The sequence below is a fragment of the Pseudopodoces humilis genome, chromosome 1 (assembly GCF_049639895.1).
Source record: "Pseudopodoces humilis isolate 2021_Gansu_Grassland_sample_001 chromosome 1, ASM4963989v1, whole genome shotgun sequence".
NCBI lineage: Eukaryota > Metazoa > Chordata > Aves > Passeriformes > Paridae > Pseudopodoces > Pseudopodoces humilis.
Genome location: NC_142200.1, coordinates 45,522,347 through 45,546,862, shown reverse-complemented (window position 1 = coordinate 45,546,862; position 24,516 = coordinate 45,522,347). Strand labels below are relative to the sequence as shown.

General features: G+C 37.5%; 1 protein-coding gene across 14 annotated transcripts in view; it reads right to left on the bottom strand.

Annotated features, from left to right (window-relative positions):
* The window catches only part of ZNF521 (zinc finger protein 521), a 229,217-nt gene that overhangs the window by 95,331 nt on the left and 109,370 nt on the right, over positions 1 to 24,516 (bottom strand). For 13 of the 14 annotated variants that reach the window (XM_014256456.2, XM_088054955.1, XM_014256463.2 and 10 more), the window contains one exon: positions 21,978 to 22,062. In XM_014256456.2, the coding sequence (XP_014111931.1) occupies positions 21,978 to 22,062 (85 nt within the window). The remainder of the gene's footprint in view (positions 1 to 21,977; positions 22,063 to 24,516) is intronic. The other variant, XM_088054957.1, reaches the window with a different exon arrangement.

Below are 24,516 nucleotides of genomic sequence, written 5' to 3'. Positions count from 1 at the left end.
ACACCATTCTGCAAAATCCAGGCTGTAGGGCCTTCATAATGGAGATCTTGTCTTTATGTGCCAAGGTGTGCATTTGTATTTTTAGTTGGTACAAAAATAAACAATCATTATCCTCCTCTACATGCCCTTGTTACCTTAAGCCTAACATTTCGAAGTAAGTTAAGGATGGAAAGTGAACAGCCTTTTCATTTATCCATTCTCTCCTTCCTTCCATAGCTTCAGCATTAACAACATTTTTCTTATCATGTATTTTGGAATAAACATGTGCTGCACCTATACACCTTTTGCAAACCTCCAGTGTTTCCACTGGCTTTGGAAAAAGGTGACCTGCATACTCACGCTGTTTGCTGGCTCCATTTCTCCTTTCCACCCCCTCACACTGTCTTCTTCTTTCATTTAATTCTGAGCCATTTTTTCATGTTTCTCACTAATCTCTAATACCAGCCTCTCCCACCCAGTCCATGGATGTGCATTAGAAGGCTGCAGGTTCACCGCTGCTCAAGTATGTGAAGTCTTCAAGATAACCACATCAACTGAAATAGCTAACGTGGCAAGCCAAGCTAATTAAAACACACTGAATTAGAATATAGCTACACAAGTAAAAGATATGCAGAAAAAAACGCACAGAGCTGCCCACTAATACAGCTAAAAGAGCACCAGAGCCTTGCTACTTAATTGCAGAGGCTACTGGCAAGCAGGTTTTAGCTACAACAGATGACTCCCCTTTAGCATCCAAGTCCTGTGCAGACTATTCTAAATCAGACTTTACTCGTTATGATGAGCTACTATGAATTACTTCAGAATCTACAGTTAGTGTTTAGCAATATTTGTTTAAAAAAGGTTTGAGGGAAATCTTGTTAAAAATTCTGAATGGTATTGGAATTTTGAGCATACGAGCTTGCCATTCTAAACCATTTGATTAAATTTAACCATAGGAAGCTCTTCCAAGACCTAATGAAGCAGCAATTACATCTGAAGAGGGAGCCAAGCCAAGAATTCTACCATTCCAATAGCTCTCCTTTGAACATCATGCTAAAATATCTAATCTTCTCAGTTTTGAGTTTATACATACAATAAATCTCTGAGCTTTTGGATTTGAATAAAATAAATCATACAGTAAAGCATGTTGCTGTGGGGTTTTTTTAATATAAAGAGCTTATTGTTTTTTAAAAATTGAGATAGTTTTAAGACTTTTTAATGCTACTAAAAAAAAAAAAAGAAAAGCCTTATGCATGAAATAGGATCCAGATTAATTTAAAAATTGTGGAAGTATTTTCAGGATCTGGCTGAAAAGCAGATGCTATGTCCATGCTTACTCTCTGTATTTCACAGTACTTTAATAGGATTTTTGACAAATAGATACAAAATTGACAAAAAATTAAATAAGCATGGAGTGAATATCAACAATAAAAAAAATTGCTGCCCCAAATTCTGATTTCAGTTGCTTTTTCATAAGCATTTGCTCACAATTCATTGTAATCACCTTTGTGGTAGCTCACTATGTTGGTGTAAGCAGTATAAGGAACAATCCCAGCACTTTCCCTTTTGATTAAAAGGAGGAACTATTAAAACTGGAAAGTGGTTTCATTTTTCATGCCATCAGCAAATGCAGATTGTTTGTTTTTTTCAGTAACATTATTATGTTGCACAAAGATGATCTGTTTTGTGATTTAAGATGTAGCTGGAGCAATCCAAGTGTAGCCAAATCGATGGAGGCAATCTCTCTCTATTTCTAGTTTTCCAACATTTCTTTATTACATGTAATAGAACATTTTAGCATAATAACTCAGAAGTCCTGAGTTACAGAAGATGGAGAAATAATGTTGAAAAGTAATTCCTCACATCTGGCTTTCACCACATGAAGTGCAAATGGTGAACTTAAACATGGAAATACAATTTACTCCTTTGAAAGTTTACACCCTTATCTCTTGCAAAGAGCATACATTCATTTCCAGCGCCTCAAGGTAAAGACTAAGGCATCTATCTCAAGAACAGTATCTGAAGGATTTGGAAGCAATCTTTTTATAATGTTTCTTTGGAAAGGAAGCAGGGTTACTCAAAATTCATAGCGATTATTAAGTTTACATTCACACAGCAGATATGGTACCATATTATTTCCCATCAACCGTGTTGTCACCTGCTGAGACTCTCTCCGTGGTTTAAGACAGCCATTCATTACAAGGCATTAGCACTCTGCTGCACAAACCAAAGTTATACCCCATAAGTGAACCAGGCAAGCCTGTAATACGCATACTCAGGCCATGAGGACTGTGTTTACCTCTTTTTTGAGCTGTTCATTCTGGTGATTTAATAGGCAAGCAATTTCTTACTTCAGCAGACTCTTTCTATATTATCAAGTCAGGTATTTCTGCACAAATACGTGGGTGTTGAAAAGACTCACAAGGCTTCCCAAAGCTTTGCTATATCAGTGGAGTGTGCACTGACAGCAGGGACTCTTTATGACAAGAAAAGCTGATCAGCTGCAAGCTTTCCCCTTGATGAATCTAACTCTTCACCAGGTCTAAACTAAGCCTGTGGGTTTTGTGGGTTTTTTGTGGTTTTTTTTGTTTTGTTTTCTTAGCTTTCTTTGAGGCCTCCAGAAAGTTATGAAATAGATTTTTCTAGTCCTCCCAGGAGCAAGGCCAGGTTCACATCCTGACCTCAGAAACAAAGCAGTCCACAAAAGCCAGCCTTCTCTGCCTAATATAAAGCAAACTACAACATGCAACATGCGGCAATATTAAGAGTGAGAAATGACAAGCATTTTATCAGCACTGGGAAGGAAAAATAATAAAACCCAGCCATATTAAAAATTCCAGCAGCAACAGTACTGAACACAATTTTGGCACTGCTACTGTCTCCATAACCAAGGGTGGAAGCATAATATTCATCTGCAGAGTGCTTAGTTGTAAGGAAGATTTCAATTACAAGTCAACAAAAAATAAATTCTTTATTGCAGAGGGTTATATATTGTTAGATACTTCAGCCATCTTATTCTGTAACCACTCTACTACCATTTGAGTAGTGTAATGTACAAGCACATACAGACTCTCAAAACAAGATGTACTAAAGAAAACACAAAATAAACCTAAGGACTGAATCTCCTCTCAACAACGTCAATGTAAATCAGTTCAATCAACTGGGGGACACTGGTGTGAAAATTGGGTGAGGAAAGGATTAGGCTCTGATGCTTTGGACAGACTGCTCAAGTGCATTTTAGAAATGTGAAGGTTGTTAAACTGTGGGTTTAGGAGCTTGGAAGACAAGAGAAGTGTAAAAATGATAAATCTTATTCTCATGTTGAAATAGCATTAAGGAATCAAAACATGGTCCCAGAATACATAAATAGTGACGTGGAAGTTGCTACCAAAAGCATCAAGAGTTTTACTCAAGTAAGAAACCAGATTCTTATCAAAGACCACAGTATTAGAACAACTAGTTCCCATTAGCATGAGTGACAGTGGTGCTCATGCAAATCCCATGAATGGTGATGGAATATGGACTCTGAAATCTCTGTGACCTTGATGTGCAATATTTATGTCTACACCTTTAGCCACTTGTGCATAATGAGATGCAATCTTTTAGCTTTATGCACTTCACCAGGCATTCAATTATAAATTGGAAATTTTTTTTTTTTGGAGGGTGGGGGAAGAATGCTAAGCTACTTAGACAGAAGGTAGTGAATCAAGAATTGCAAAACTTGAGCTTTCAAAAATAGCCTGAGTGACCTCTTCCAATACTCTGACCACTCCATCACAAGCAGGAGGCAACCCCTGTGAAGAGCGAATTCTGGCAAAGTTCTCTCTTCACAGATGATGCACAGCTTAAGCTATAATGAGTTTTTGGGTTACAAATGCTGAACGCATTAATATTCCTTGATGATAATTATCACAGTATAAGCACCTTTCCCAATGTGAGTAGCATAAAGCAACTGAAGCAGCATTTTTACTACATTTGAAACAAGCTGGAAAATGGGATTTTCTACTCTTGTAACCTGAGGTCAAGATACATCAAGCTATGCATATTAAGTATGCCTACCCTATATAACTATATAGACCTTTCCATATATTCACACACATGCATGCAATTAACACCTTAATTTTTAATACTTAAACAAATATGCCATGCATATGGAACATGATTTCCCAAGAAAAATCCAACATTTTCAAGCAGACTCAAATAATTTTCAAACAAGCTACACTGGTATTTCTTCCAAAGTGAGTAATTTTTTTACAATATAAAAATTTAAAAAATAAAAAAAAAACAAAAAAAATTAAAAAAGGTGGCTGGTATAAACTGAAAATTAGAAAAAATACTTATAGTCATCCAAATAGAAAATAACATTTGCGGAAGAACACTGTTTTTCACCTTCGGGAGTTAAACTATGTGCCACACTAAATGTCTCATTCCTACCACAGCAAGCCTTTATTTTCTATAAGAACATGTGTAAATATAGTTCTTCAGTGGACCCAAACACATGCACAAAGCTCACAGACTAAGTAATGAACGGGAGGATTGAAGATATCCCAAGGAAAAGAGTTGTGGGAGCCTCAATGCAGGCGGCTGAGCACCTGCAAAGCTGTCCCTTACCTGTCAGTGCAAGCAGCAGAAGCGCTGTGCTGCCTCTGCATGGGGCAGGAACATGTGCAGCCGGGCAGCAGCAGCAGCAAACACATTGATTATACTGCCAGACAGCCTTGCCCAACCTTTGTAGCTTCCTCTTACATATGGACATGGCCAAATACCTGGGAGCTATCCCAAGAAACAGATGAATACCTGTTGCATCACATGTGGAACCCACATACCTTTCAAAGATAACAAGAGGCATGTTGTCTTAAACAGTATAAATAGGCTTGGCTGTTCTTTAAGTGTAAGACATTTAATTATTACACAAGTACTTACTGAGGATTAATTAGCATACAACAAGGATCTGAAACTTGCAGACGTTTGTCAAAGAAGACAGGGTTCCTAATGATTTATTATTGTTTGATTAACAACATCATGCAGCAGCTATGTTATTAAATCTCTATTTTGTGTACTACAGAATGTGAAAGTGCTACCTGGTGATGAACTGTTACCCTCAGAAGAGGGCAACAACTTGGTCTCTGTTTTTCTCTCACCCACAACTCAGAAAATATTAATTGTTAAAAACTATGTACTGGTAAGACTGCCTTTAAAACACCACCCTGTGAGTCACAGGGTTTTTACTAAATGTTATAACGCTGTTTTAATACCACGCAAATAAACTTAGTGCAGCTTTCTTCTGACAAAATGTGAGTCAGTTTGAACTCTTAATCTGAAAAATGGGAATCAATTCTGATATTCTGTTGGTGTGAAATCTGCTCAATGTATTTATGTCATGTTGTCCTACACTTCCTTTAGGAAATATGCCATGATACAACCATTTCAAGAACTAAAGCATAATTTTTACTTATGTGCTGTAAAATGCCTCAAAATCCCATTTGAATATATGGCAAGGTTTTGAGGGAACATTTGCTAAATATTTAACAGCACTATTGGCTTATTAAATACTGTAATGTGAAATCCATGAAAGGATGATATAAAGCACATGACATTTTTTTTCACTTAACATTGGTGCTCACTTTAAACACTGTACAAGCCCATTCATCAGAAGAACTGAAGCACTCTAAGAAATATTCCTTCTTATCAGATAAATGGCATCTTGCTATTATACAAATTATTAAATCCCTCCTTGGTTAATTGCCTAAGATCTGTTCCTCTGCAGTTAAATCCCCTCTCCATCCTCCCCACTAAAACATCTGAAAAGATCACATCTGAAAATTAAAAGTGATGCAGTGAAATTGGGATGGCACAAGATATATTGCTTATAAGAAAGGCAAACCTAAGGGAAAAAAGAGTCAGGTAGAAAACAGGCAGCTTTGGTTTATCATACATAGAAACTGCGTGGCTGATCATTTTAGAGGTAGAAATTGAATTAGTTTCTCTGAACCTCACAATGTATTTGACAATTACATAATACAGTGACAGTCGTGTTAAAAAAAGAGACGCAAGACTGAAAACATTCTATAAAAATAAACATCTCCATTAAAACAGAATCAACATAACTTGGTTCACAGCAACCATTTGTATTACAGTAGAAATCACTGAAAAAAAGATTTAAATCCACAATGAAATATATTTATACAATCTAACAAGGAAAAAATCTCTTGGCATGGAATTGCCTGCAGAGTGTGCATTTATTCTGTAAACACTGTAACAATGATTATCTGTCCTTCCAGCTCTCAATGGAGACTCCTGCTTTTGAAAATGTCTTGTGGTGACTTACTAAATTCAGGCTATTTCAATTAGTATTACTTCACATTAAAAATTAATTGTATTATAGAGGGGATTAAGGTTTAAATTTCAGTTCTACAGTGTGTGTGCTAGAAATGACAGCTAAAAATCAATGCTCTCTGGCCCATAATCGGAAGTTTGTACGACCAAATAGTGTGGAACTGGCGTCAGTTTTAAAAGAATTGATAGTTCAATTCAAGGTGTGTCAGATCTAATTCCTGATTTAAATGAGAATGCTACCCCAGCTACAGTATTAAGCTAAAGAAGAAACTGAAAAAACAAAAAGCTGCCTTGCAATGCAAAAAAATGGGCTATCTTTGTAAGGATGGAAAAAGTCCAAATTATAGCTCAAAATTTGTGTTTGGTATCACTGAGGGAAAAAAGATGCTTTAATGGGATGATGACTTCATTACAGAAGACACATACTTTTTTCCACATTTAGAACACGTTGTTAAAATACCACTCGGAATGGCAATTTAGGCTCCAATCTTACAAACATTTGAGAACATATACAGCCTTATTCTTGTCTGAAAGGAAGCTTGTGACATTTATTCATGTGAATAAAACCGTATGCACAGTTGAATGTTTTCAGGATCAGACCTTTTCTCTACAATTTCAGACGTACCGTGGTGCCATGCAAGCCCATTTAAAACTTTTCCTGAGTGTGACAAGTACAGAGGGAGCTTGTGGACCTTGTGAAACTTATGCTTGGGATACTTTTTTTTCTGTCAAACAGTCTTGGAAAGGACAGCACCAAAGACTGCAGACAGTAGAGCTACAGGCCAGCACGCTTGGGAGCCCTGATACTGCGCAAGCCATGCAAAGAGCTGTAGTTTCTATATCCACCCCTCAGCAGAGCACCAGTAGGGAATGTTGAATTCCCAGGCTGCAGTGGGAGGGGGGACAGGAACGTTGCTATCCAATGTATCAAAGTGATCAGGCAGTGAGGGCATGTGGGAGTAGACAATGGTTCTTTGTACCTCCAGTAAATGTGTCAGTGGTGGTCCTCTGAGCTGCCCTGTGGCTGTAGAACACAGGACAATTCCTTCACCCCCACACATACAAAATAAATTATTATCCTACTATATATCCTATATATCCTATTATCATATATCCTATTATCATATGACTAGTCAGTTAAAACTTGTCTGCATGGAGGAAGACTCCTTGCACAACTAAGGCAGAAATCTGCACTCTTAGTTTGCTGAAATCACTGTTAAGACATTATGAACGTAGGTTGAAAAGATCTTTGAAAGGAAGTGTCTTTATTAAAATATTTGTATCTTCACAATAATAATAATAATTTTGCTTGCTTGGGTGAAATTAATTTTGCAGAAGGTTCCTCGTGGTCATGGCACTGGATGATAAACTGACACCACTGCTATAATTCTTTCTTTGAATGTGACCACAGTGCCAAAAGGAAAGAAAACAGCTCGAGCAAAATCATTCTTACACTCTTCTGTATTGTAAAATGTATGGGGAATAGCAGGAAGGTAAAAAGCATGTTCCAGTTGTTATAAATCTAGTATTTCTCCTGTCTTAAAATTGTTAGCAAGAAATGTCTGTCACTTCTATCAGCAACAAACTAATTTTTTTTAAGACCAAATTATGAAGAACACTGCAAGTCATGTGAACAGACCGAGCTGGCATCACTTAAAGTATTACAAAGCCACACAGGATACCAGAGCCTGGAATTGAACAGTCATTGGTGTGTACCTAAGAGACAAATGGATGTCCAAAATGTTTTTAAAGATCCCCTGTGCTACATGGATGTCCAACAGCAAGTTTGGTATCAGGAGAGTAAAGAAGATGGGTTGTAATAACAACAATAAAGAAATAATCTGGTGCAAATAGACCCCAAGGTGTAGTAGTCATCCCCATGCAACAATCACCCTTCACTGCAATTTAGTGATGTTGCTTCATTATAATACAGCATACAAAGGGGGCAATATTAAGGCACACTATTTAAAGCTACAGGATCTGTGGTGCCAGCTATAGCTGGTACTGAATCACAACTATAGATTAAAAAAAAAGTAATTTCAGCAGAGAATACTGAAAAATTAAAACTCTCCTGAAAGGTGCACAAGTGTGTCATTTTTACAAGACTTAGCTGAATGCCACAATAAGAGATTGACGCTAAAGACTGACAATATGTTTTATATGTGAACTCTCAAACTCATTACAAAAGCACATCTATAACTGATTGCAAATTAACAACAGCCGAGAAAGACAAAGAAATCCAACAGGTCTAAGTAAGGGAGAAAAGAATCATTTTTATATGATAGGACAATATATAGGAATTGAGAAAGAGATTTGTACAGGGTACAGGGCCTGCAGAGCAGATGGACTTTGAAGCAACTTTCAGAATTGCAGTGACAAAGGAAAAATTCTGTATAAGAGTAAGACATTGTTACTGACTCATGGAAGCCATCACAATTTCTGTTAACTCTCTTCCTGTTAACTGGTTCTGACTGGGGAAGAAATGGACAATTTCTGTTGTGTGGAGCAGGTGATGTCAAGAATAGATCAGCGGGACAATATCTGTGAGGAGTAATGATACAGTAAAAGAGAAGGAACAATTCTTCTTTAAATTACACTCTGAAATGGATAGGAAATATGAACCAAATTTGGAAGCTCTAAGGCAAGCAGCAGAATTCCCCATTAGCCAAAAGATAATAAAAAACACAAATGATTTAATAGCTTGCTATTTACAGCATTACAGTACTTTCCCTTCTGAATGTACATTAACTAATTTGTCTTGAAAAAAAATCTCTGTGGCTAAGTACTGTCTCCATTTCACATTTCAGTGACTTGTTCTAGGCTAGCAAAGAAGTCACTGGGAATTCTGGAACCACCAAAGACTTGAACCCATTCTGACTCCCATTTTGACACATCGAAACATAAATTGTCTTTGTAGCCTGTCAAACAAAGATGTGAAAACAGCACTTGGAAAAAAAGAGGAATTCCCCTCCAAACAAGAAAGGAGAATGCCATAAAGCAAAAGGAGAGAGAGGGACCATGTGATGCTATGAAAAGTTAACTGGATTTGTGAGACATAATGGTGTAGGAGAATTCAGAGTCAAAGAGGCTTCCAAATCTGCTTTTTAAGGAGATGAATGAAAAGGATACATTTAAGAAAAAAAGGGCAGCTGAACTGTGTTGAGAGTGTTTCTCTTGTTAGAGAAGAAACCTTCTTCCACTGAAGCTTTAGCTTGAAGGAGACAAAGAAAATTACCAGCCCACAAAAAGGCTGGCCTGGAGGACCCATCACAAGGGTTGAAAGAGAGGTACATGCAGCACAAAAGCGGCAGTTGATGTAAAATACGGTAACCTAGGTGACATATCATAGAAATTAGAGTCCTATTTTCTGTCACCTAATTTATTCCCATGAACCACCATGAAGGATTTTTCCTGGCGGTACAATTCCAGTCTGTACTGCTAGGCATACTCCATCACTAGTGCAAATGCAGAAGCAGGTAAAAGTAGAGAATTCTTCCATTATTAAGAAGTATCCCTAAGATTAAGTTTTCTAGACTAGCTCTCTGCCCAAGACCATTTATTTAATTTCTAACTTTATTTTTATTTTTCTATTGTTTTAATTTTAGTCTTTTTTTTGTAAGCTCAGCTGTATTTTTATCAAAAGATATTAAGAATACCATCCCTGTTAAATCTGACTTGAAGAGTAACAGCACACAAGGAGTAGTGTGGGTTAAAAGTTCAAATTTGGCAGGGAAATGTCACTCATCTGAAGAGATGAGTATTTAACTGCTCTGGTGAAAATTGGTTTTGATTTGATCATGTTATGACAGTTCGCAAATCACACTTTGCACTAAGTGATATTTGGGTTAGGCATTTTAACCAAACTTTGAAGGAAACGGAGGGCTGCATTGCCTCTGAATATCTAATTGAATGAGGTAGTAAACATCAACATCTCCCAAGCTGTTCAATAAATTACACAGTACTCTGCAGGAGTCTCTTCTGGGGGACTTGGGGGGTGGAGGATTTTTTTGCACTGTTATCCAATGTCTTGGCACTCACATAGGTGTGCAATGAAAAGCAATGAAGCCAGACGCACAGTGGGTTCATTGTGAAGCCTGTGAGAAGGCTGGGAAAAAGGGTGCCTAGCCAAAGAGCTAGATATTAAGAATATACTGCTGAGGTCCTGAACTTCAACACTCTATTGAATTGCTGTGTGACAGAAAATTTGAATTGTGTGGCTAGGAACTGGAAAAAGAAAGCCAAAACAGGATGTTACAGGCATATCCTTAACTCTGGCGACTGCACATGTGCTTTATGATTGCTTTTGATTACACAAATATACTGTTCCTTTTATCATTCAGTCTAATCTAAACATGAGGCTGGTACTTTTCATCATAAACACAGTGAATGAGGCAGTGTTGTGAACTAAGCTTTGTCCAACACACCGTGAATAGCATATTCTGTAAAGTCTCTTGGATAAGTACTATAACTATCAGATTATATTCATTTAATAAAAATAATGTGTTATGTAGCTTTGCACTTTTGAGCAACTCTTCATTCTGCCCACTACTTCATTTCCTCTGGGGCTTCTTATAATGCCCTGAGTTGCACAATATATTCAAATGGCAGCTCGGTTAAGAAAAAGAAAATTTACAAAAAGGAATGTTTCTTCTTCCTTTCTTTTTATACGTTGAAATTACCTCTATAGTTATGTTAGTTTCAGGCCACATGACAGAACTACTAATTTCTGCCCCACTGATACATTGGAGCAATGGTTTTATTTGCATGCTCCACTAGAAGGGCATATAATACTAGAATCCTGAGACTGAATGCTACGGGCCTGACCATTTTGTGCATGAAGAATTTTAATTTAGCAGTATTTAAGTTTCACATTTATGAATTAGGGGTCTCAGTTTTTGTAGTTCACAGATGTGTATCTCTAATTTGCTGGTTGCTGAGACACCAGTCTTACAAACTGAAGGACATGATAGCTAGTTCAGCTTAAATACACGTGAATATGTCCATGTGTAGAAGAGGGTGCATTCAATTGCAAAACAGCTTTTCTTTAAAGTAGGTATCACCATTTTACTTTACTGCTGATTTTCTACTGGCTCCACTTAAAGAAAGTAGCTCTACAAATGAAAAAGGAGCATACAAATGAAAAAGGAGCAGAGCATCTTTTGACCATAGATGGTCTATGAAGCATGCAAAAAGGATTCTAACACAAATATAATTCTAAGCTCCCATAATGGTTGAATTGAAAGCAGTGCTTATGGAAAGTGAGGTGGTAGCTCAGCCACTGTGCTGAGGAGACTGAAGGAGTTAGTTTCCTCAGTAAGGATCATTGAGAGTGTCACCGGTTAATTCCTGTTCTATGCTCCTCATTAGCATTACTCTCAAGTTTCTGGTTATCATATCCGAAATATTAAGACATAATAAGTACGAAGGTGCAGATAATTGGATATTAACCAGACCATACTTGACTGGGCAGGAGGTAGGGCCTTGCTTAAACTAATCCTGAAATGTATTAATCACCAATTAATGAATGGGTTTCAAATTCATTTTCTATTATAGAACACCTCTGAGTATCTAAGCTTTTTCTAATAAAATGAGTTGGAATAACAGGATAAGAATAAGAAACACTCCAGTTTAAGTCTGGTTTGAATTAATTTCCTATAGCTTGTTGTTAAGTTCATTGAAAACAATAATCCTAGACGCAGTAACTCTCTATATACAAAATATATATATATGTGTACATATGTGTGTGTATAATAGCACTTATAGGCTCTATACATAGGTGCAAATGGTCATACAGATGCTAAATTCTGGAGAACTGCTACAGCACTATCTGTACTTCTTCAGAGCAAATACAGGTCTTTAAAATGAGCAGCGTAAGACCAGCATCAACTTTAGATGGAGGTTGCCAATTAATGATTTTCAGTGTGAAGACAGATATTCGTATATATCAACTTCTGTAAAAAAACAACTAAAAAAACATTCCCTCTCTCCAGCCCAGCACAAAATGTGATCCACACCCATCCACTTTGTTGACCTGGGCTTTTGGTGGGTGGAAGAAGAGTGGTGGAAGGGCAGAGATTATGAAATCCCATAAAAAGCCTGGTGGGTAGATGAGGGTGGGTGGGGAGGGTGAGAGAGAGTATTATTAAGCCCCAGTTTTAAATAACTTTGGTGATTTTGCATTAAGCATGCATCCTTAACCAGCATTAGTAACTATTTCAGCATGGTGGTACTTTTCTCAGATAAGTGGCTAACTTGCTGCACACAGATAATCTCTAAATGATGGAAGCTTTTGATAACTCAGCGTATTTAAAGAAATGCAAAGAAAAAAAACCTCATCTTTTTCATGACCCCCCCCCAAGCCCCCCCACCCCCCCTTTTCTTACATAGGTTAATTTAAAAATGAATACTTTAGCATTTTTATTATTTGAAATGGGTGCTCACTACTGTACTAGAAAAAAAAGATCAGGGATTCTTATTCTTACTAATGAAGAAAATTATTACAGACATGGTTGAAGTACTATTATTCCCCTTTCTCTCTTCTTGCTGTCCTCAGTGTTATTTACATTGATGTGAATTGCAAGTAAACCAATATTATCCATCTCTCTGTTTTTTCCTTAATTTGTTGACTTTAATTTTAGTAAGTCTTAAATAAGCGCTTCCTGAAGATGAAGTAAGATATGCAAGCAAGTAGTCCTTTTATCAACAATTTTGCCACAGAAACACACAAACATTTCAATGGCTCTTCATTAGCAAACAAATCAACAAGTGATATTTTAATGCATGACTTTATTCCATCTCTGTGGGGACTGTAGTTGAGAGTGTGATGTACAGTACAGAGAAAGGAATCATCAGCCACAATGTCCCAGGGCTCTATCCATTGAGGACTTCTCAGCCTCTGCTTAAAGAGTGCATTTAATTGACTGATAGACAGTAGCTTCTTTGTTCACAGAAGACAGCGAAGTAATGGCAGCTTGAAAATCGTACCATCTACAGGATCTCCTGAGACTAGTAACAGGGGGATATGTGTCAGGAATAAATAAATAATCTAATTATTAAGCCACTTCCTGTCAAGTTAACTCCAATTTGTTGGCTTTTGAAGGCAACAAAACGAGGCATTTTTCCTCATTATGCTTCTCTTTTTATACCACTGGTAATCACAGGCGGATTAAAGGGTGCCTGATTGGTTTTTTTGTCAAGGAACTGAGAAGCAGCCAACAGTACAGAAAAACAGAGTTGGGGTTAGAGGAAATTTCATGCTTGTCTCCTTTCCAGCTCCCTAACAGCCCACACTGCTGCCCCATACAGTGCTGCCAGCTGTACAGCAAATGTGTGCCCCTCCAACGGCGGCCTACCAGGCCACAGGCTCCATCCTGAGAGCTGTGAGATACCTTGCAATCTTGGCAGGTAGCTACTGCTGTCATAGGCATAATTCTAAAGGTGACCTACGAAACCCCGTCAGCTCACCAAATGCAACAATATGAGCAGCTCAAGCTCGACACCCACTCTCCACATTGGCTTCTTTTTTTTGCGCTTCCCTCATTTACATCGCGGGGAGAAGCCCTGGGACAAGCTCCCCTAAAGAATTGGAGGCTTCCCTGCTCAGAACAGGGGCGTTTTGGAAAGGTGATGGCGAGGCTGCCCTCGGTGCTGACAGCCAAACGCGGCCGAAGGAATGTGCTGTGGCTCCCAGAGAAAGCCCGCAGTGAAAATGGCCAGCAAAGAACAAAAGGAAGGCTGACACCCTGCCATTAATTCAGCCTGTGGTGCCTAAGTATTGACACGCACAGTGTATCACTGCCATTGCTCCGAGGAGAATCTTACAGCAGGTGCAGGGTAGGGAGCAACTTTCACGCTGCCTGGCACTGCTTTTCCATAGCGTCCTGTTCATCGAGTGCTATTCATGCCACAGGCACTTTTGCAGGAAAATCTAAAGCTTCCAACCACTTTGCTTCGTTTCCTTACAGGATGAACTCCAGCCTGAATTGCGGACATTTTTCAGATGCTCCTTTTAGTATTATTTTCAGTATTACTATTAGTATTCCTACTAACGTTATTTAATCATACGACAATTGCATTCTATTTTCTTAACATTTTTGAGTCCAAATTTCAAAGCCTCCCATTCCTCCCTTGCACCCCCCCCCCCCCAAAAAAAAAAGAAAAGAGGATTCATGGTTGTTTGCAGACTGTCCTGTCTGAACCATTTGTGATTTTACAAGCCTGGAGAGCCTTTCCTGAAAGCTATTTCAAAAATTAAGGAGCTGTTTCTGCTTCAAACCCCTGAAAGGAAGCGCCAGATCCAAGCAGAGCAGCTCAGCAGGGCAAGCCAGCACCTGGGGACAGGGGGTGGCAGGGATGGGGCACCCATAGCCCCAATAGGTGACGCACAGAACCCACAGCCCAGTGAATGGTGCTGCTGGAACGTGTGTACAGCTGCCTTTGCCGCTTCCGAATACATCCTGAATTTTTTGTTAAATTGCGCAGATAATTAAAGCCTCTTCATATTTACAGTCTGCTTCATTGGTACCATGAATTCTGTTTTCAGTTACTGTCTGCAAATTCCCTCCCCACGCAATTTCATACTAAGCAATAACACTTCATTTTACATAAGTTTTATCTGATGTCCCCATACAGAGCTGCCAGCTGTACAGCAAATGTGCAGCTCTCAGACTGAGGCCTACTAGGCCACAGGCTCCATCCTGAGATCTGTAAGGCACCTTGCTGTCATTGGCAAGCGTTCCCTGCTATCGCCGCTACCATCGCTCCACACCACACACAACTTAAAATCATCTGATTATTAGAATTTGTGGTCCACACTCCATTTTATCCTTTATTTAATCTATCCCCAGATCACACATTTGTTTAAATGTTTTGGCTGGTTTACAAATCATGCAGCCATCTGCACAGTAGGTGTGACACCATTTTTTAGACAAAAGTTACATTACAAAACAACAAAGATAAAGTCATTTGAAATGCTTTGGTGTTTGTTATTCTGCCTGGTTTGCTTGGACCAACTCTAAGAAATAAATAGAATTATCTGTGTAAATCGATGAACATCTATGAAAAACAACACCCAGCAGAACGCGGCGCTTGCTCCATTACCTACGTTAATATCATGACAGCTGAGGAGAGATGACCTGGCCCACTTCTCATCTCTCCTGTACAGATGGCTATTAAAGAGAAAGTATCCCTTTTGTATGGTCCATGCAGAAACCCTTTATGGGCTTTTCATATAAGCCAGCATTGCCCACAGGAGAGTAGCTTCCTGTTAGTATTAAACAGCCCAGATTTTGCCTATTTTGTAACCCAGCTCCTCATGAAATAAACCTACGTTTTCTCAGATTTAGCTCCAAATGCTGATTTTCCTGGGTATTTCAATTACATCTCCTCAGACAAGGTGACCAAGTTTCCTCAAACTTTTATACGACTTCATGTCAGCTCTGCCTGTAAACAGGAGATTCAAATGATTTCCTTATGCTAAGAGGGTATGATCACTCTCTTCACTATAAATGGACAATTTCAATTTTTTGCTACTCAAAAGCCAGTGAGAAAAGACTAACAAAAGGAAGTCTTCACCTCCTTCCTCCTTTAGTGTCTAGATCTATATCTTTGGATCCTTTTTCTCCAAATCTCAGCTAAGAGGGACTTTACAGTGTCAGATTTACTGCAGAGTGATCAATCTGAGGTTCTGAAGATGTATTACTTGAGGTCAACATGGTGCAACAAGTATTAGTTGCTCAGCACAGCTTTCTGCATAAGTGAAAGGAAAATCATGGGGTTTTGATGACCCTAGGCATTAGGCAAATAATAGAACGTGTGAATGCCACATGCTATTACAACCATGCAAGAATTTTCTCGGGCTGATTTTCAGAAAGCCAGTTGAGGTATTTCCTTTGTCTTGACATCTGTGACGTTGTCCACACATACCATAATGTGAGGCAAATAAGATGATTTATTTGTATAGGTTGATTATGCATGCAGTTAATACATGCATAATGCAAACATGCACATCCACACAACACACAAGCACATATACATATTATATCACTGTGGCTGAGAAAATAAAAAATCATGAGTTGCACTAAAATGTGTCTTTACATCTTCTAATGGTTACACACTACTTGGTATTTTAAAACAAAGCTGTAAAATTTATTTACAGGAAAGTTAAAATATTAGATTGCATTTTCTATATACCTTTCTTTTTAAGCTCCAGTTGCTTCAGCATAGATTTGGTTACTTGAGATCTGATGAAGTATTTATTACTTGTGCAAACTAGAATTTCTCTTGTCACCTGCAGGATTTCTTCATCCTGTTTTCCCATTTGCTTTCTAACTTTAGTGCTCAGCACTGCTTTCTCCATTCCCTTTTTCCATTCTCTCCTCCTGCTTATATCTGCTACCCTGCTCAATGCCACCTAACATCTTTCATTCTGAGACAAACCCTCCACAACAGACTTCACAAAATGGGTTTTATACATTATACTGAAAAGGTTAAAGAAATAATAGCCTGTTTACTTATCAGAAATGACATATTTAGAAACTGACAAAGCAGGGTTTCAAAAAGGCACCGAATCCTTCCCTTTTGCTCCCCAACTCTTCAGAGGGGCAGTGGCTCTTGCTATGACACTGGGGCTTGCTTTCTCCATCAACACAAGTAGCAGCAAACTACAAAGATTGTGGCTTTTATCATTCTCTTTGTCAGCCTGATCAGTCCTCAATGGTAAATGTGCTGCTCTGTTGTGCACAGCCAGCAGCTCGCAATTTGCTCACTATGTTTCATGAGACAGTTGTTTGTGGCTGTTTGGAACACATTTACCTCTTTGGGGATTTATGCGCTAGTTGCAATGCCAACCTCCATAGTGATAGAAATTTCTTTCTAACTAAAATAGATAATTAGAAGCTGGTAATTATTGGTCAAGAATTATCAGAGTGAAAAAAATTAAGCTCTTCATAAATAGTTCTTGGCAATGTCATCTCTTTACATTATCTCATGCCTAACAGCACTTTTCTCAGAGCACTTACAAATTTCACTACTGCTGTTGAGCCCCATAATTTTATATGGAGTAATTCCTTTCCTGAACTCCCCCAATTCTGAGCCATGCTGTATATGTATGTGTGCAAAATCGTAGGCAACTGCTACAGTAACTGTTTAGTCTATTTACACCGAACTGCATCAGATACTATAGATGTAAAGGAATCAGTTGAAGATGAAACAATGCTTAGCATGTCTTCTTAAAATAACAGTGAAAATAATAGGAGGAGCAGTGGAGTGCATCAAACAGAACACAAACAATGGCAGCCTCTTTTCCTACTCTCTCAGGTCAAATGCCAACTGTAAACTATGTGATGAAAACAAAGGAATGCCAGGAAGCTTCTTTTCCACAGACACCATGTACCCAGAATTAGAATTTTCTCAAAGAAAGCTGCTAAAAGTGCTGTGTATTCCACCCACATAAAAAAGGTAAAAAAGACAACTGAAGAAATACCATTTATGCCAACACTTTCTAAACCCATATGAAACCTGGATTTATGTTTCCTCCTTTCCCACCCAAAAGCTGGAAATTGTTTCACCCACAAATTTCAGTACACACACCAAAAGACAGGTCTTCATTTGGCAATCATCCTTACAGTTATCCAAACAAAACTACATGCCTACATCTAGGTTCAAACTAATGCCAAAACACAGGGCCTATTTAAAAATCCCTACATGATCCCTTGTTTTCTGTCTGCTAGCATCCCCTAGCCTAGCCTGACTCAACAGTAGTTTAAGCTAACACAGGCTCTGCTTGATGAAGCACAGTGTCTGGAAATGTGTGGACAGATCTGGCAGTCAGAACTCTTGAACTTAAGTTCACTTAATGCAAGCAAGGGTTTCTACTTCTATGCCTCTGTCCTCATCCATTCAATGGAAAAGGCTTACTGCCCCATCTCATCATGAAGATGTTGGGAAGACTTGATTAAAGACTGCAGAACAGTTCTAAAATGTAAAGTTCTAGAAGTAGTAAATGTATAGTTACTAAAAGAAAGCTGCCCCTATGACATCTTTTTATTACATAACTTGTATATGTAAATTGCATTGTTGTCAAAGATACTTAAGGTTACACTTCACTGGGTCATCGGCAGATTTTATTTTCCATTAGGTGGCATAATCCCTCTTGTTGAATTGATTGAAATGTATAATAAAATCTGTAAAAATGCTATATGCCCTCCTAACAAAGAAGAGTAAGAGGCTTTTCAAATAGCCTCTAATCCCTCTTCCCCTGCTAAATGTCTAGTTGAGATTATATTTGATTAGACAAAAACACACACATACATACAACCTAAAAATACCTACCCTCAGTGGAGCTATTTTAGCCAATAAAGTAATTCCAGTTGCCTTATTTAAAAGTCTAAGTTTCACACGGGGGTTTTATAAGTATAGCTTTGCCTCAGTGACCTTCCATAATGCAACTTCTCTCTGTGGATGTTAGCAACATGAACTCAGGTTACATCCTGGGATCATGTTCAAGGGGCACAGTGATTAGATGGGACACCATCAACTTTTTCAGGCTTTCAAACTGCATCATAATGTTGAGCAGCAACTGTTTCCCTCAGTTGGCTGAGCATTATCTCTGTCAGTGGTTCCTACTCATTGCTGGGTGGAGTTTGGCAGATGATTTTCACATTTGTCCCATGTCCCAGGTGCCTCCCCTTTTCTCTAAATGATGATTATGGAGTTCTTCAGGTAAGAAGACACTACATACATCAATAACCACAACACAGATGATGGGAACATCTTACTATGAGAGGAAATTACAGTTCCTGACACTGTGCAATGATGTCTGTAAAGTCATTTATTGCCCCTACGTTTGATCTAGGAATTATCACACCGTTTGATTTTTAACTCCTGTTTTGCCACATTACCTTGCCCCTCTCTTGCATTTCAAACCCTTTCTTTCTCTGTGTCTTCCTGAAGCTTCCTTACTTTCCTTTTTCCAGAGAATCAGACACTACATCCTGTTCTGCCAATCACCTACTAGGAAATCAGGGCAAGAAGACATGTTTTATCAGATACATGTAAAAGAGGAAGGGACCAATGTCTTCAGGAAACCATTTTTTTGTTTGTTTGCTTAATGTGCTGTGTCAACAAGCCAATATTCACTCCAGTGCCTAGTCTAATATATTTCTCAATCTACATATGATATGCACACAGGTAACTTAAGGTATATATTATATTTATTCACACAAATGTGTTTGTGGGCATGTTTTCTGTATTATGTATAAATACTGTAAGAATACCTACAGATATACATAAACTAAAGCTGGTTAAAAACAACTTGATGTGACCCCTTGAACCTTTCTCTCTAGACAGAATGTGGTCTTGGAAAAAGGCCTGTGAACAATGATATAAATTATAGGGGAGGGGGGAGAGTGAAATGAGAAAGATAGCTAAGGAAAAAATCCAATTAGTGGTGAGAAGACTAACAGAATTGGAGATCAGAAATTATTTTTCCTTGTGCTTTGATTCTGAGGTCACATTCAAAACTCTCCAGAAGGCTAATATTCCTTTCACACCACCCCAACACAAAATCCCCTCGCATTTGCTTAATCGAGGCTACAACATTCGGAGCTGCACTGTAAAGTCTGGCAGTGAAGATAAGAATCTTCCAGTGAACACAGATTACCACACGCATGACTGGCAAATCTCCCTGCATGTTTTGCAAGCTCCTTCATTTCACTGGGAAGATTTTATATTAAGCACGTTTAAATCTGTGTCACTATGGTTATGTCATGAAGTAATATCATGCATGATTAGATAGAACACAGACAAAACAATTAAATATTTTTTAAAAGATTCTCTTTCTCATTCAGCCTCATCCAGCTTTAAGAAATTAAACACAGGCAGTTAATAGCTCAGTTTAAGAAAATACGTCTTTTCAGATCTGCAGGCTGAAGCCAGCTAAATGGATTTGTCCTGCTTTACTGATTCTCTCCCCATTTTGCTCCTCCCATTCTGACTCTTTAATAGAACTCATCCAGAAAATAGAGGGAAAAATAAATCAGAGTATTTCATGAAATAAGTGAGCTCCTATTCTAAAAATGCGAGGCACCTGGGAAGTGGGTAGCAAGCAAACACATCATCAGTTCCAGCATCATCCCATATAAACACTATCCATATTTCCCATCAAGTTTCAGCATCACTATATGCTACAATTAAAAACATTTCAAACACTGGACTCAAATAAAGCAACAGAAATGGTGAGTTCTGTTGTTAGTAGTACCCTACTTTCAAATTCCATTACTGACACAGATTGAATACTCTGAAGCAACTCATTATTTCATACCCAAAACCACACGATATCAAAACTAAGGCTTAACCTAACAGGTAAATTTCTTTTCTCCTTTACAAAACCAGTTTGTCATTTACATTTATTCATTTTTATGAAAAATATAAAATATTTATGCCCTAAATGTGTAACAACTTAAATAAAGTACCCACAGAAATGGGCCATTAAGTTTTGGCAGATAACTTTCTTTTACAGTACAGCCAAATTGCTAAGTGTTCATGGAAGAATCTGCATGATACCTTGAAAGAAAAAAAAGAATTACCACCAGACTGGAAAGCGGAAAAATCAAGCAAATTCTCTTTTGTTGGACATATAATTACTAGCTTCCATACCATATTTTTTGGTCTGTGCTTTGCAAGATTTTCTTAAATTTTAGCAAGAAAACCAGCATAATAGAAGCAGGAGTAAAAAATCAGTGGTACCTATCTTTGTTTTGAAAAGTGAAATTTGAAAAAAAGACTAAAAAAGCCAGGAGACAATCCTGGCAATGTTATCTTATTAGTGAGCAAATGATGTGCTTGATAAATTTAATTGGCTGATAGAACTCTTAGTGCTATTACTGAGTAGTTACTAAATTGAAAACATTATGGGTAAACCTAGGGGAATCAGCAAATAATAGGAAAATATGAATATCAAAGAAAAAGCAGCTTTTGTTTTATTCCAATTTACAACTGTAACAGCTTTGTAAACATCAGGACTCAGGAATCCTAAAAGATGTTTTTTTAAATGCTTGTAACTTAAAGAGTGTATTACATTACTGTATACTACAATTCCTTACTTTTTCAAATGATTTATAGTATTTAATTGTATACAGATATATTCAGGATTTTTTTTCCAGACTGCTCAAACATAGCAAACAATACTATTTTATGGCCATTTGAATTATTTATGTTTCCTAATGACAAAAACTCACCAGTTTTGATTTTGGTACTGAGGTGCTTGAGAAGTACACAGTAGTGTCATTACCATAATAACTTCTGAAATTAAAACCTGTCTAAAACTCTACGGAAAGCTAACATCCAGTTCATTAACCATTCCTGTTAGTTTGTTTTCAATAATGCAAAAATGATTAGAAGTTTAATTTGCTAATCACCTGTGTTTTGACTGGCAGTGGATATATAATTCTCTGCAGAAGTCTAAACTAGCCCTTGCAGAAAATAAAATATGCTAATGCTTTATCAAGTCTAATAATATGAATAAAAAAATCAATCATGCCTAAGTTAATCATTGATGGATCCACAATTAATTTCTCCTTAACTCTGTTTAATTTTAGAGACAATGGTGATAATGAGTAAGAAAAATGGCTATTCGTCTTTGAGAAGTTTTAGTGCTCACTTACCAATCATGTGGTTTGCAACATGAACTTGGATATCCCACTCATTGTAGAAAACCATCTGACATTTGATGCACTGGTAGGTCTTCTTCTAAAGAAACAAGGGTAGATAAAATTTACTGAAACATACAATTGTAATAATTCCATTAAAACTCAAATACCAAGTGGTCACAGTGGTCATTTAAAGCTCTCCAGCAGTGCTTTCATTAAGGCTTAATGATTAATATTATAAAAAATAACACTCTGCATGTTCTGTAGTACCTTTCATTTGAGATTTTTGAAAATTGGTAGAGATTTTTGTCAACTTCCTAACTCCATGGACACATTAGTATTGCTAAAACATCAGTACCACACTCATGGAAGGCAAAATGGAATGAGGATACATGGGATGTAAGCCAAACAACACTGAAATCAATGTGGATCTTTCATTTTACACCGATGGATTAGATCCACTACATAACAAGGGAGAAGCCAAGAAAAAAACACAGAAATGAGAAATATGCTTCTCTCATTTTCAGTGGGGCTGCAGAGTCTCCTCTGCACCACACATTTTAAGTGGTCCATCAGGCTGCCATTTTTCAAGGAGGAAAACCTCACAGCTAGTCTGGACAAAAAGTTCCTAAATCAGGGCATTTGCTTCAATAATATCTATTGGCAAGCCTGTAGTAAAACTGGGAAGCCTGACTGGAATATAGCCAGAGAGCATGCCTTCTGGCCACATTAGATTGGGCTTGACTTACTTAAAAATCATGGTGTATACAGCTCAAATTTCATTATAAACCAGGAAATGCATTACTCTGCTCTATTTGGAGCACAGACACGTTTTTCAATTCTGTCTTGATGTTTTTCAAAAAAGATCTGCTCTTCTATGTTTCTACAAGGTATATAACTTGTCCAAGCATTTCAACATCCTAAAAATGTAACTGCATTTTCTCTCTTTATTTTTCTTGATCTGAATTGGCCAGAGAGTTGATATTGGAAAGCAATGTTTTAAAAGTGAAAACTAAGAATGTATTCAAAGTAAGGTTTATTTTTTCCTTCATAAGACTTAAAATCTGCAGTTATCCAGGCATCTAATGAGACAAGTCAGATTCATAAAATTATTCAACGGAGTAATTGTAGTATCAAGGACTCAAGTCCTAAGGTAACAGTCCTGAAGAGCTCAATTCCTGTTTTGAAGATGCACTAAAGTCAAGGTAAGCCCTGAACTGCCACATCAAGGCAGTAACTCAAGAGACACAGATCTTTCTGCACAGCCACAGGCACCTTGCCTACATCAGCAAAAAGAAGAAGAAAAAAACACAGAAAAACACATATTTTTTAAAGAATGTAAAGTCACAAGAATCTGGCACAGATGTATTAAATTGCAGATTTCCCATATATTAGTAGGAGAAGAAACAGGGTTCACTGGATAACATGCATCAAAAATACAGCCTCTCTTGTATATATTTAACTTGTGAAGAGTTTTATGCAGCTGGTATTATCAATTATATTTTTTAAAGGGTGCTGGCTTTTTTTACCTGACTCCAAACAGCAATAAAGACTTGCTGGATTTTTTACCAGCATCTAAATTTAGATGCCCTGTCCCAGACAGAGAAAGTGCCCATCTAATAAGAACCTTTCTACTTCAAGCCTTTAGGCAGGAAAATAAAAAATTTTCAAACATATGTTGTTTTGCCTTACCAAGTTAACTGAAAAATTAGCGACTAATCAAAGTCAGCTCTGAAATTAAGTGTTCCTGTGGGCTCCTCTTTACAAATCTCCCATTACTTCGCATACACAGAGGCTATTTTAATTTTCTCAATGACAATAAAATGTGCTGCATCTCTTCGTAGTGGAAACAATCATAAGACTTTTTTGCTGTTTTTCATTTAAATTAACCTTAGTTTTTCAAAATTTAACAAAATTAAATCATTATGTAGACAACCAAAAATCAATGGATACCCAAAAACCAAATCTGCTTTGACTTAGTGTTACTGTTACGATTTGTAAAGCCAGCTGGTTTTAAAGATAAAATACTTTTTTACTTTTTTTGTTCTTGTGACAATACTGGTAACATTGGCAGAGAATCAGATTCAGCCTAAGGATTTTATATTATATGTTGGTAAATTTAACCTTACTGCACTACATCTAGATCTAGCAAAGACCTCTAAATAATGACAGTCAGAATCAACGATTTATTATGCTAAGCTCTTTACAAGATGCTTTTTGATGCTGACATATAGAACAACAATATTGCATAAATAACAATCACTCTCCCTTTTTTTAAAACATTGTTTCCCTTTAGAACTAGTTAGAAAATATTTCTTGCTCCCTGATGACTGGCACTATGTATTGTTTATTAGCATACCCCTAGCATTATTCCTGATATGTGACTTTGTTGAAAAACAAAGAAACATAAATGTAATGGCTGGTCTTTTCTCTTGTTAGCAGAGCAATGCAGAGTGCATGTCAAGAATTGTCAGCAAAATTATGACTGATGTACATAAAGACAACACATACAAAGGTTGGGGATTTTTTGAAGTCAAATGCTAAAAAGTAAAGT